At 40.5% G+C, this 13,628-nt stretch overlaps 2 protein-coding genes and 1 pseudogene across 3 annotated transcripts; 1 reads left to right on the forward strand and 2 right to left on the reverse strand.

Annotated features, from left to right (window-relative positions):
- Positions 1-95: 95 nt before the first annotated feature.
- LOC113013164 (NACHT, LRR and PYD domains-containing protein 12) lies at positions 96-3,996 on the reverse strand. The gene is made up of 9 exons (XM_026153847.1): positions 3,774-3,996; positions 2,070-3,663; positions 1,817-1,978; positions 1,567-1,740; positions 1,294-1,467; positions 1,003-1,176; positions 724-897; positions 476-643; positions 96-376 (listed from the first exon to the last, which is right to left on the reverse strand). The coding sequence occupies exons 2-9, from the start codon at positions 3,650-3,652 to the stop codon at positions 307-309; spliced, it is 2,679 nt and encodes an 892-aa protein (XP_026009632.1). The 5' UTR covers positions 3,653-3,663; positions 3,774-3,996; the 3' UTR covers positions 96-306.
- A 1,375-nt stretch (positions 3,997-5,371) lies between these two features.
- Positions 5,372-9,541, reverse strand: LOC113013913 (keratin, type II cytoskeletal 8-like). 2 transcript variants are annotated; one of them, XM_026155148.1, is made up of 10 exons: positions 9,135-9,541; positions 8,709-8,920; positions 8,492-8,552; positions 8,298-8,393; positions 8,019-8,183; positions 7,700-7,825; positions 6,850-7,070; positions 5,980-6,026; positions 5,800-5,868; positions 5,372-5,702 (listed from the first exon to the last, which is right to left on the reverse strand). In XM_026155148.1, the coding sequence occupies exons 1-10, from the start codon at positions 9,378-9,380 to the stop codon at positions 5,611-5,613; spliced, it is 1,335 nt and encodes a 444-aa protein (XP_026010933.1). In that variant the 5' UTR covers positions 9,381-9,541; the 3' UTR covers positions 5,372-5,610. The 2 variants fall into 2 exon arrangements, with proteins under 2 accessions (XP_026010933.1, XP_026010932.1); XM_026155147.1 differs by having other exon boundaries at positions 5,800-5,871.
- Positions 9,542-10,798: 1,257 nt separating this feature from the next.
- LOC113013737 (deoxyribonuclease gamma-like) lies at positions 10,799-13,026 on the forward strand (annotated as a pseudogene).
- Positions 13,027-13,628: the final 602 nt, after the last annotated feature.

Genomic DNA, 13,628 nt, shown 5'->3' on the forward strand with positions numbered 1-13,628 from the left:
ATACTGTAATGAGTGTAGAACGAAAACTACTGTCTTGACTGTGAAAACTGTCTTCACACATTGCCTTATTTCATATGATGAAAGCATAACCATAATAATTTAAATATATTTTATTGGAAGAGTAAATGGTAGGAACATTTTGGAACTGTTGGGATTCATCGTATAAACATGCGTACGCGTTACAACCTTCCTGTCCTCACTGCTGTAGCAAGCAAAAATCTCCATGAGTAACATTTATAATAATCAACAATAATACTTAGAAAACAAAACTTAAAGTAATTTTTAAGCAATCTGAGTCAAGCTTCTTCAGTATATTATTTTCGTGCACTTCTCCAACATCTCAAAAAGGTCTTCGCTGAAATCATTGTACTTCAGGCTGAAAGAGTTAGAAACAACAGCAGTGGTTAGACACTTAATTTTCTTTCGTGTGCACACTCTGGCTTAAGCGTTATTAACTAAAGTGAATCGCGCTTACTTCATCTCCTGCATCCCGTGGCTGTCCTGCATGACTTGGACAAGTGCTGGGATGGAAGCATCGGTCAGTGAGTTGTTTCTCATTTCCAGCTTCTTCAGTGTCTTACTGGCTCTTATTGCAGTGCACAAGTCTTCAACGCAGGCATTGGTCAGCTGGGTCATTTCAACACTACAAAACAAACAGACCAACATTTAAATGTAGTGGACTATAATGTGGTGATTATGATCACATCATTTTTTTCAACTCACTCCAGCTCTTCCAACAGGCAGCTTGGGTGTGCAACAGCATCCCAGAGATGTTTAACCCCTTGGTCTCCTACTTTATTTAAACCCACGCTCAGGGACTTCAGTTGAGAAGTCCCACTTTTCAGCACTGAGCCCAGTTCCTCAAAGACTGGTTGAGTTAACTCACATCGTGTCAAACTGTAGGGTGGGGCAAAGCACACAATAATGCTGTTATCTGAAATTCACTAAATATTTGAGAAAGGTGTTGCTCTGTCACTAAAAAGTTAATACAAATGAGTCTACCCAAGTTTTTCTAAAGGGCAACCAGGCCGTCTCAGGGCTTGGCAGAGCAACAGCGCCCCCTCCTGGCCTAACTCATTCACTGACAGCTCCAGCTCTGATAGAGTACAGTACTCCGACATTAAGGCCTCCTTCAGATGAGAGCAGCATGCGCCTGTCAGCTGGCACGTATAGAGACTAAAAGAAAAGTTAAAAGGCAGAAAAATATGTAGTGGTGTGATTTTTGTGTTCTTATATTTTACTTTTTTTTTTTTTTTAAAATCTACAGATGCAGTTTTATTTAAACAGTCTTACTTGAGGCTCTGTAGTTTACAGAGTGGATGTTGCAGGGATACGCACAAAGCCTCCACTCCGCTGTCATCCATCGTGTTTCGTGCCAGTATCACTTTTTTCAGCTCTGATTGTCCAGAACGCAAAGCTGCAGAAAAAACCTTCATGGACGCTTCAGTCAGATCACATCTGTCAAGCCTTTCAATAAACAATAATTATGTGTGTATGTCAGTGATTTAAATAAAAGCAGACAGGATACAAAAGTTTTAATGAAAACTACACTATTGAAGTACATACTTGAGTTCTTGAAGTTTGCAGTGAGGGCTATGCAGTGCGTCGCACAGTTTTGCAAATCCCTGGTCCTCAATCTTATTGAATGACATTACTAACAAGCATAGCTGAGAGGTGCCTGAGGTCAGCACAGAAACCAGGTCTTCACAGCTTTCCTCTGTCAGATTGCAACTTTGAAGACTAAAACCCAAAGCAGGTAAATCATTCTTCCAATTTTAAAAACAAAGATTGCTTAAAAAAAAAGGGCAATTCTTACCATAATTCTTGTATCTTGCAGTCTCTGAGTCCAGTGCAGAGGATTTTGAACTTTTCGTCACCAAGGCGGGAGTAAGAGAGATCCAGCTCCGTGGTAATTCCTCTGTTGAGAGCTGAAGCGAGATGAGGAACAGCCCCAGTACTCAAAAAGCTTCTTTGCAAGCTGGCGGGTGGACAGCACAGTTTAAAGCAACAATCAATGCACTTTGAACATATGAATCAAATGATGTCAATTTTATCTAAACCTGTCTTACACTATCTTGAGTGATAGACTCATAGCTGGAGCCAGGACTTCTGCCATCTCTTCTGTTAGATTCTTTGTATTGTACAGATTCAACGACTTCGTCCCACCAAGGCATGTAACCACATAACTCCAAGGTACACAGTCTTGAAGGGTCAGGCTGCCATAGCTGAGGCCTATTCGTGCTGAGGAGTTGATGATCTCCTTAACCAAGCTCTCATTTTGAGCTTGATGAAGCAGGCGGAAGCATCTATAGTGCTCGTCTGCATTATATCCCTGCAGTGATTCCTCTGAGCTGCTTTTAAACCACTGCTTGAAATCTTTGACCCGATCAGGGTTGAACTCTCCCAGGAAGTTCTCCAGTGGTCTGCGCTGAGTTGGTTCAGAAAGCCCTGAAAGGAAAACATCTAGAAACTTTGTACCATCTTCGTGCTTCTTCAGCATCTTCTCAGCACTCGTATACGTCATCTTGCCCAAAAAGAAAGACAATGCCAGGATGAACTCCTGGATCAGCTGCGAGTGGAACGAGAGCACACATGTATCAGACTCCATTTCACCATCTATTCGCAGGAAAGTATCAACTGAGGTGAGAAACTGTTGAAAGCCAAAGGAATACATTTGCGCTTTGGTGCAGCTCAAATGCTGCTCAACAGAGCAATGAGAAGCCATCCTGCCGAGGGCCAACACCAGCTCTGTGCCCTCTGCTTGACTCAGCGAGAGTGTCTGGATCAAGCCAACCAGGATATCTACAAACAGCTGAGATAAAGTCTCGGGAAGTTTTCCTCCAGAATCAATAAGAGGCTTGTAAACAGAGCAAACTGTCCAACAAAATCTTGGAGATGTACAGAAATCATAAAAGCCCAGAGACCTCTCCATGTGCATAAGTGCTTTGTTGGCAGCAGCAGCATCTGTAAAGAAGCAGTTTCCGAAAGCTTTTCTTTGGGGCTTCAGAAACCCTAACACTTTCACCTGAGAACCGCTAAGAAACTTCAGATTCGCCGTTGGCCTGGTGGCCAACACAACTGCAGCTCCTTTCAGCAGAGATCTGTGAAGCAGACTGGCCACTAAACAGTCCACTGAAACTGCCTGGGTCGGGTGAGAGCAGAGGGTGAGCACAGAGGGGTCCAGGCTGTACTTACACTCATTCAGACCATCAAAAACAACCAGCACATCCTCGGGCTTCTGCAGAACCAGATGCATGGACTGAGGAGGGAAATAGTGGTGACAGCGTTGGATTAAGGTTTCTAAAGAGAGTGCATCTTCACAAGCATTTAAGTCCTTGAAACGGAAATGGAAGACATATTCAAAGTTCTGTAGATGTACACCCTTTGCCCAGTCCACAACGAGCTTCTCCACAGTAGTGGTTTTACCTGATCCTTCTGAGCCTATCAGGATAACAGTTTTGTTCTCACCACTCAGGGCTGTGTGGATGGCTTGATCCACGGTGGGCAAGTTTTCCTCTCTCACTTCGCCTTCTGCAGAGAGTGGGGATATGTACTTATTGTCGTTTATGACTCTGAAAGGCAGGTCTCCACCAAGGAGCGTAGGAGTGCCCTTTGACTTCAGGATATGAATTAGCACGGAGTCTTTGTCCATTGCGTTAATCTCTGTATGTATAAACCAGAAGACAGAATTAAACAATTTGGTTAAAGCGTGCAAGAACAGGCAACATATCATCCGTGTCCACTAATAATTTCCAGTGTGTTAAACTACTTACCAGCTGTGACAACTCAGCTCACGTGTTTACAGAAAAGTACAATAAACACAACTAGAAATAGTTGCCTTGGATACGGTGCTTTTGGAAAACAAACCAAAACACACGAGCGCAGTGGCTCTTCTGTGGTATACTGGTAGAAAAAAAAAAGGAAAGAAGAAGTCACACCCTAACTAATCCCTCAAGCCAGTCCTCTTACGTTGTTTTGGGTTGTATATACGAGACATTACGGTAAGAGAAACTGAGACGCGATTTCAAAATAAATACATTTTAATAATAATTTTAAATAAATACATTTTTAAATATAACAAATTTACTACTATATTAATTCTTAATTACACAAACATTTAAAAATGAAGATTTCTAAAGACTTGTAAAGCCGTAACAAGTAAACTCGATGTTTCCAAATACTAATTTCTCTTTATGAACCGTACACCCTCACGGTGTAAATCAGTGTCAAGTTAAGAACTTTTATTACTTTCTTTGGAATCACATTCACCGGAAGATTGCTTTTATTTTGAAATCATATCTCGGGTTCTCTTACCGTAATACCCAGTATAAAAAATAACGCAAAATAACAGGAGGGCTGCCATGATCGCAGTTAAATAGCGGTTAGCTGAAAGTAGGAAGAGCGCTGTGGGATTTCAAAATGCATCTGTGTCTTACAGATGGCAGAGCTTCGCCAACTCTTCAAAACATTTACCTACTTGTGTTTTTTAGTTTACCGTATGTATTTTGTGCTGCTTAATAGCTAATGTATGTTTACTTTTAAAAAACAAAGGTTTTCCCCTCTTTATTTTTGTTAGCATGCTTTTCAAATTCACATATCAAAACAAAACCTACATATGTTTGGAAAAAAATATATAAATATACAATATAGTATTATGGGTGTTAGAATTACACTGGTGTGTATGGGTGTGTGTGCTTGAGCTTCAGTGCATTAACTGATGGGTGGACAGTCAACTCCAGGATTTTCTGATAGAGAGCAGAATTCAAATTTCCAATTAGCCATCAAGGTCCTGAAGTTCAAGTTTGCTTCATTTTTAGAGGCAGGTAGGTTTGGATAGCTTTCTCTCTTAATACATGATGTGAAGCATAAAAGTGCAACAAAAAACAAAAAACCCCAAACAAAACTAAAGGGCCCAAATTCTTTTTTCCCTGCACTGTATTTTTAGCTGGCTACTCAAACACAGTCCATCCAGCTTGTGGCACTCGAGTCCACTCAAAGCGGTCTGAGACTTATGTGAAATGCACCAGCTGCACTGAGCTGTAGTTAAAAAAAAAACTGTGTTGAAATTAGACTTCCCCTTTGCAATAAGCTCTTTCACTTGATTGCGTAATAGGTACAAACTTTAACAAACCGACCTGTTGCAACAGTGTCATCCTGTTACAGTAACACAGCTGAAGTGAGCTCCTTAAAACGACTTGGACTATACCTGTGGCAATGACACTGAAAACACCTCAGTTTAGAGATTTAAAGTTGTGACCCAATATCTTTGGGTCCATCTAGTGCATATTAAAAAAAATGTAAAAGCTTTGAAGCTATTTTCTCCTTATGATTTATAAGAGACACATCAGAACAACAGCTGTGCAGCAAGATCTAACAATAAAAAGAATAGTTTTTAATAGTTATTAGGAACATCTATAGAGCAAACTAACAAACGTCTTACAGTTGCTGAGTACAATTTGTAATTTAATGTGACAGAATCACAAGGAAACGAAAAACAGAGACACAGATACACATGGCCTTTTGATACAGTGAGGTTACAGCAGTTTGAAAACAGATTAATTTAAGGGTAGTTTTAAGTAGCAATCGGTCAGTTCAGAGCACTGCTGCGTTTTATTTGCCTTCGGTGTATGTCGTGTCCATGGTCTCCACTGTCTTGATGAGAACAGGACCTGACCTTTGTCTCTGCATGGTAACGGGCACAGCTGTGGAGAAGTCGGAAAAGGGCGTCGCTTAGATCTCTGAGATGAAGGCTATTGTTATGATCTCATCTTTATTTGTAAAATACAGTGCTGTACTTACTTCGGTTGGGCACTGTTTGGACACTGAACACTCTTTCAGTGCCATCAACACAGTCGTTACTGGCAACAGCTGCTGAAAAGAAGACAGAAAAAAGAGAGAAGAGGGTGTCACTCTGATCCCCGAGATGAAGGCCATTAAGATGATCTCATCTTTATTTGTAAAATACAGTACTGTACTTACTTTTGTTGGGCACTGTTTGGATGCTGATAACAGAGTCTTTACCAAGTCTGTCAGGGTGAAAGCAGGAAATACATTATAGGGCATGTACTGGTAAAGTTATTCACACGGTTGTTCAAGTGAAGGTTGCAAAGCCCTTTGTGGCTCTAGAGGGAGCTGTGCAATAAACCTGTCTCATGTTTAAGATCCAGCAAAGAAAGACAAGTGATAAACCAAATTACCCAAAGTAATTGTTTTACCATTTTGTTTTTTTCCTGCCATAAAACTGGAAGACAGACTTCCAATAAACCATAAATCTCATCTATGTGTTACTTGTCAAAGTCTGGTTCTGGTTCTGGATGTGGATTGGGCTTTGCAGATTGGATGTAGATTTGTCTTTCAAACTTGCACCTGAAAGGCCGCTCTGCTCTACGACTGCAGTTACCACCAGTTGTCAAATACCTGTGGGTGTTTGCATTCCACCCCTGGGCTCAGTTCTTTATTGTTTAATGCAACACACCGAGGTGAACTATTTGAATAGTGAGACAAATATGTGGTTGTGAAACTATTAAAAACAACCAAACCAAACAAATAACTTCTTGTTTCTGACTGAGGCTTTTGCTCAAGGTGGTGTTTTTTTGTTTTTCTATACCACACCCAATTTCCATCTAAACTGTCGGATGACAGATGGTATGCACGTACAGTAGCTCATACAACCAAAAATATCAGTAATGATTAATATGTTTTAATCATTTTCTGAATCACTGTAGACAGTTTCCAAGCTGAAACCTTACATCAATGGTCATCCATCCATCCATCCATCCATTCATCCATCCATCCATTTTCTTCCTTAACACATTGTTGCCAGCAACCTCCTAAGTTCTGCTGGCTTACCTTTCTTCCTCTCCCTCCAGGAGTTTCCTGTAGGTGGAGATCTCGATATCCAGGGTCAGCTTGACATTCATGAGGTCTTGGTAGTCTCTGAGCTGCTTGGCCATGTTATGCTTGTCCTGCCTCAGAGCCGCCTCAAGGTCCTTAATGCGGCTTTTTGCATCTATTACAGCCTCTTCCCCTCGCTCTTCCATATCAGATATGCTTACCTCATTGTGGGAATACTGACAAAGAGAAAAGCTTTATTTAAATCTGAGCTTCACAGTGATTCCTGATGATTTTAATAATAATAATGGATTGGATTTATATAGCGCTTTTCAAGGCACCCAAAGCACTTTACAATGCCACTATTCAATCACTCTCACATTCACACACTGGTGGAGGCAGCTACGGTTGTAGCTACAGCTGCCCTGGGGCAGACTGACAGAAGCGAGGCTGCCATATCGCGCCATCGGCCCCTCTGGCCAACACCAGTAGGTGGGAGGGTAAAGTGTCTTGCCCAAGGACACAACGACCAGGACAGAGAGCCCGGGGATCGAACCGGTAACCTTCTGGTTACAGATGCGCTTCCCAACCCCCTGAGCCACGGTCGCCCCGATTTTGTAAAAATTGGGGGTTTTTGTGTGGGTTATGGTAACAGGAAAACCAAACTGCTTTTTCAGAGCAGCTAACAATAACTAAATGTATGCAATTAGCTGTCAGTTCAAGATGAAAAAATGTTTCCTTTGATTTGTTTTCAGTTTCCTTTCTTTTTATGAGAACAGGAGCTAAACCTGTTGTTCCTCTTGATACTTGTTAAAATCCAGTTTAAGATCAAACAGACTATGAGGTAGTCTTAAAGCCCTTCACTCACCTGTTCCTTCATAACATCAATCTCAGTCTGCCGACGAAGAATCATTCGCTTAAGCTCAGCTATTTCGGCCTTAGTGTTTTGCAGCTCGCTGTTATGTTGCTGGACCTGCACTTTCATCTGATCAAACTGGTGTGGAAAAATATCAAACAGCGAGACAAGGATATAAACACAGTAATTATTGGGTTAACAAATGCCGTTTTGACGTTGTAGTAGATTTATGAGCAGTAACTTCTGAGCCCTTTTCATGTCTCTATGCCCATTTTCCTAGTTGGTTTATTACATCAACAGTAATGAGCAAGAATTCATCTTAGACCTTCACCTTGCTCTTGTACCACTTTTCAACTTCTTCACGGCTGTAAGCAGCAATTTCTTCATACTGAGCCTTAACATCAGCTATAATGTGGTCCATGTTCAGGTTGCGGGAGTTGTCCATCTGCACCACCACAGAGGTGTCCTTCACACGCTGCTGCATGTCATACAGCTCCTTATTTAAAACAACACATACAGCGAAAGTTAAGAGGAAAAAATCCAGAATATGACACCTAATTTAATTCACTGATTTAAATTCTGAAAAGGTTTTTAATGTAAGCTTGTTTACCATCTGATACACTTCTTTGAGGAACAAGATTTCATCCTGAATAGCTGTCAACTGGCTTTCCAAATCCACCTTTCTCATAATTTCTTCATCCACATCCTGGAAGCAACAGAATAAATAAACAACTTTTCTTTTCACTGCTATTTTTTTTTATTACTCACAAATAAAAGTATTAGTGTCATTGTTGCATACTGCACCTTTTTGAGCAGTACAAAATAATTCTCTGAAGTGGCCCTGCAGTTGATCTCTTCCTCATACCTGAAACACCCACAAAATATCAAATTACACACAGACAGACACCCCCCCCCCCCACACACACACACAGAGTTCTTATCACTGTCCACTTTATTATCATATATCAAAGCTGAGCTCCTGTTAAGCAGTGGTTTGATTTCTTCCACCAGGATACCTTACTTAGTCTTGTAGTCTTCCACAGTCTCGACCATGGCTGTGCACTCATTTTCAAGCCTCACTTTATCGTGTCTGCAAAGCTCCAGCTGTTTTTCCAGGTTGGAAATGAACGTCTTAATAATGGACTCCGCATCATCAGAGGAGGGGGCGCTTTGCTGATTCAGGAGCTTCCACTTGGTTTCCAGCACTTTGTTCTGCTGCTCCAGCTGTCTGACCTGACACACGAGAAGGGATACGAACAAATTCCAACACAGTCCCACTTTAGGTTTTAAAAGAAGCTTCAAATGCCACCGAGTTAACTTGGAATAATAATAATAATAATAATAATAATAATACATTTTATTTATGAGTGCCTTTCAAGTCACCCAAGGACACTTTAATGGTTTATAATAAAAAGATTTTAAATGTGACAGTAAAATTTCCTCTTACCTTTTCGATGTAGGATGCAAACTTGTTGTTAAGAGTCTTCAGCTGATTTTTCTCCATGGTGCGTATAGTTTGGACGGTGGGATCAACTTCTAAGTTTAGTGGGGCAAGCAGGCTCCTGTCGATTGTTACTGGTTTGATATCGGTAGCGGTGCTGATTTGGCGGATGGAGTTGGATCCCATGGAACTACTGCTGAATCGCCCTGAAGGTGAGTTCAGCAGGCTCTTCCGCTTGCTCCTCAGACTCATGGTGCTGTTGAGTTTGCACTGCTGGAAAGGATGGGGAGCTCAGCTGGTAGAAGTGGTGGTATAGCTCTGTTGTGCACGTTTTATCTTTTTGGCTGCTTTATAAGGCAGAACTGGGCGTGTTGTGATAGTGAAGTGATTGAATGTGGGTAAACCAGTTTGACACATACCTCGTGCTCTCCCACCTACCCCTCACTTTAAAGATGCAACAGGAAACTATTCCTGCTCCACAGCTTCAGGTGAGTTCCGTAACAAACTAAAAGTCTGCACTCACACAGTCTGAAAACTCAGTAAATCAAGAAGTCATCAAGAAAAATAAAACATTCCCTGTTATGAATAAAGAAAGATTTTATTTAACATAATGAACTGCAGAGCCACAAGTTTTTAATGTAAATTTAAGTCAGTATATGCAGAAAATTCTTTCAGTAGGCAATGTTACTTTTGGAAATGTTCCCAAATATTATAATATCCATTACACACTGGAAACTACATGCACATCAGTGGACCTCGTAAAACCTCCCTTAACTGAAAGAGAAACTCTGAAGTCCTGAAACTCTAGTAGTACGTTTAATAAAAAAAAGTCACAAATTTTCTGGAAAACTGTTATTTTTCTTCTTGAGGTACTAAACTAGTAAATATGATTGTAAGAGAGTAAAGTCAAAAAAGTACAAGGAAAACCTTACCAACTAACTACGCCCTCATAACCTCACACACTCCACTCATTAACAGGAAGCTCCTTACTTGGTTATTATGGACTAAAGTATTTCTTTATTTCTATCTTTGATTGATCTCCACTGCTGCTGCCTCTGTGCTGTGATAAATTTGACACAGTTATGACAGTTATGATTACAAATTATCAACCATGGGGCAGGGTCGGGGGTTCGAATTCACCGAATGGCTACCCTGAGGTACCCCTGAGCAAGGTACCGTCCCTACACACTGCTCCCCGGTGTGGCTGCCCGCTGCTTCACTGAGTGAATGGGTCAAATGTAATTTCCCCACTGGGATCAATAAAGTACACATTATTATCCTATGGAACAAAAGAGGAAAATAGTTTGATTTAAAAATTTACCACACTTAAATTAAATGTGTTTTCACTAATGTTAATAGAAACCAGTTGTACTAAAAAAAAGGAAACCTGTCTGTTCTCTTGTTTGTTTTTCAAATCCTCCCTCTCTCCCTGCGCGTCCAATTATCCAATCATCGCTTTCCTTTAAGCAAACAACTACTGTACAAAGGAAAAATGTTCTCACATAACCAGATTTATAAGGGTTTGTTTGTATGACACTGAATCTGTGCCACCCGCTCAACATTTCATCAGAGCTGAATAAAGTCAAGAGAACAGAGTGAGCGTCATGCGTATACTTAAAATGCTTTTTGCATGACACTGAATATTTCCTTCGGGTCTTCCTTTGACAGAAATGAAGATTGCTTCATTCAATGCACAGAGGTTTGGACTGACTAAGGTCTCAGATCCAGCGGTCCTGACAAGCCTGGTTAAGCTTGGCGTTAGCGAGGCAAACCAAAGAATGAAATGGCTGATATGAACTCTTTAAATGAGGACGCCGTGTACAGAGTCAACACATCACAAAACATGTGTAATGCATTTCTTCTTTGGAAATTTGTTGTCAATGTCACTCACTCATGAGTGTTGGGAAACAGTCATTATCAAGTGTGAAAATGAAAACTGGGAAGTAGCCAGGTGCATTATCAGGGTTAGTAAAAAAGAAAATCGCTTCTCATTTCTTCTGCTTTCATTATCATTGATTCAAAACAACCCCAAAACAACAACAAACAAACAAAAACAAAACAATAACACTGTTTGCACTTCTTTTATTAACAAAGCTTATTTGTTGTAGATTGTGTCTTGATATGACATCATAGTTATTCTGGAGGTGGTGAATGTGACTGGAGATTCTGTTAGAGTGTTAGTGGAAGAGCTGAACGGGTGAATTTACTTAAAAAAAAAAAAAAAAGATTTTCTGACTAAAGTAAAACTGTCTCTTCCTATAAGTATGCTTACTTTTACTGTTGTCCACATCTCAGGGTCAGCATCACCCATCACTATGCTCAGCAGCTCAGTACCCGTCTGGGAAGGAGCAGATACAAGGAACAGTTCCTGTTTCTGTACAGGCAAGCTCAAATAATCCCACATACTGTAAAGCTGAACAGCTCTATAGAATAATTTTTTTGTCCTGCTGGAAGGGACGATGTGGTCGACCTTATCGATTGCTATCAGTATAAGGATGACCAGGTCGATGATGTGGATGCATTTAAAAGAGAGCCCTATATTCTCTACTTTAAAACTCATAACACAGGTCAATCTTTGCCCCTACTGAAGCTTATGGTACCTGGTTCAGTCAGAACAAGGAGTTAGTTCTGTATGTGTACATGTTAGTCAGTTGCTGGGACATCAGCAGTATGTACGAGTCATTTTTAACCGTGGATCTGTTTGTTGAATGAGTCTGATGCAGCGTGACATGCTAATTACAGCAGACTGCAGCAGGTTTATCAAGTTTAGTGTCTTGTGTGAGCAGGGAAATATGTTTAACTTACAGTATGTAACTACAGAGGATGTTATTGGAGTCAAGTCAACTGTTTCTGTTGCAGTGCTGAGGGATATAGTTCCGATCCCGATGCATTTTTTGAGTTGTGATACACATAGATAAAGATATATAGAGACAGAGATATCAGGTCAGAGGAATCTCATCTATTGCACAACCTGTAAATTATCACTCAGTGTCCTCATATTTTCTTTAGGGATATTTAAAGTTGTATTAGCCTGAAAAGCTGCGTTTTTGTTTTTTGTTTTCTTAATTTCCTTTAGAATGTAATGATCCTGGGAGACTTCAGGGCAGATGGCTGGTATCTCTCATCCAAGGAAAGGGAGGAGATCCACATTCGCAGTGACAAGAACTCTTACTGGCTGATTGGTGATAACGTGGACACCAGGGCAAAAACAAGTGATCATCACGCTTATGACAGGTTTGTTAGAAAGATTTGTGGCAAGATATACAATTGTGGTCAGAAGTTTATTTGCCCTCGTTGAGGGCATGAATGTCAATGTAATGTTTGGCTTTTATTGATTTATTTGAAGTGTTTTTTTCCAGGATGGAATAATTATACAGCATACATCTTTAATGATTAAAAAAAAGAAAGAAGAATTGGATGCATACGTTTGAATTTATTTCTTTAGTGGTCACAATCAACTACAACTGGTAGTTTCTCCAAGATTTAAGCTGCACAATCATTGCACCCTGGAAAATGAACAGTTCAAAGAAATTATTGAAAGCCCAGAATTATCATAACATTTATACCCATGATGACTGTATGTAAATGTCTAACCACAACTGCATATGTTGTTATGTGAATTCATGAATTGAATGAATGCACATCTTCCACAGGATAGTTGTGTATGGAGAAGATATGCTGGCAGCCATTGTGCCAAACTCAGCTAAACCATTTAACTTTCACAAAGAGTTTCAAATGACAGAAGAAATGGTGAGCTATCTGATCTATCCCTCTTCTTGATATGCACTTGAATGGCTATTTTTCTTTTCTATTTTTCATTTTATACACAAATCCTTGTGCCCTTAGGGTGAGCGATCACTACCCCGTTGAGGTGGAATTGCTATTCCCTTTTGGGTGAAAAAGAGCAACAACAGATGTGCAGTTGTTGACACCCAGCAAGGATTCAGGAGAGCTGTGACAGGTAAAGAGCAAAACACTAATATACTTTATCTTGTTCCTGATAGATGTGGAAAAAGCTGGGATACAACCCAGCTCAGAAAACTAGATGGAAAATTCACATAAAGGAAGAAAGCAGTGATTTCCAAATGCATTTTAACTTGTATTTCAAGAGTCAAGTCGAGTCAAGAAAGCCTTTATTTGTCACATGCAAGTTCCCCTGCAGCAAAATGGGACCCTCCCTGACCTTACATACACAACACAGACATCACATGGGGAGACAGGTCAGAGACCGGTAGTATTATGGAAAAACACTGAAATGTACACTACAATGGGCAAGACGAGGAGGGGGAAAAAAGAGACCTCTACTCATGCTGGGCTCCTATGGGGGGACAGCATGAGAACAGAAAACAAAAAAAACCTCCTCTGCACAAAGAGCACAGAAATGTCCACATCACAACATCATGAAGCACGTGACAAGCAAGCTGACAAGCTGATACACCAAACTGCTGAGGTCAGCACGCTGATAAAACATGAGGAAAACTGTGAAGTCTCTTAAAACAG

This window comes from Astatotilapia calliptera, chromosome 20 (genome assembly GCF_900246225.1).
Source record: "Astatotilapia calliptera chromosome 20, fAstCal1.2, whole genome shotgun sequence".
NCBI classification, from domain to species: Eukaryota; Metazoa; Chordata; class Actinopteri; order Cichliformes; family Cichlidae; genus Astatotilapia; species Astatotilapia calliptera.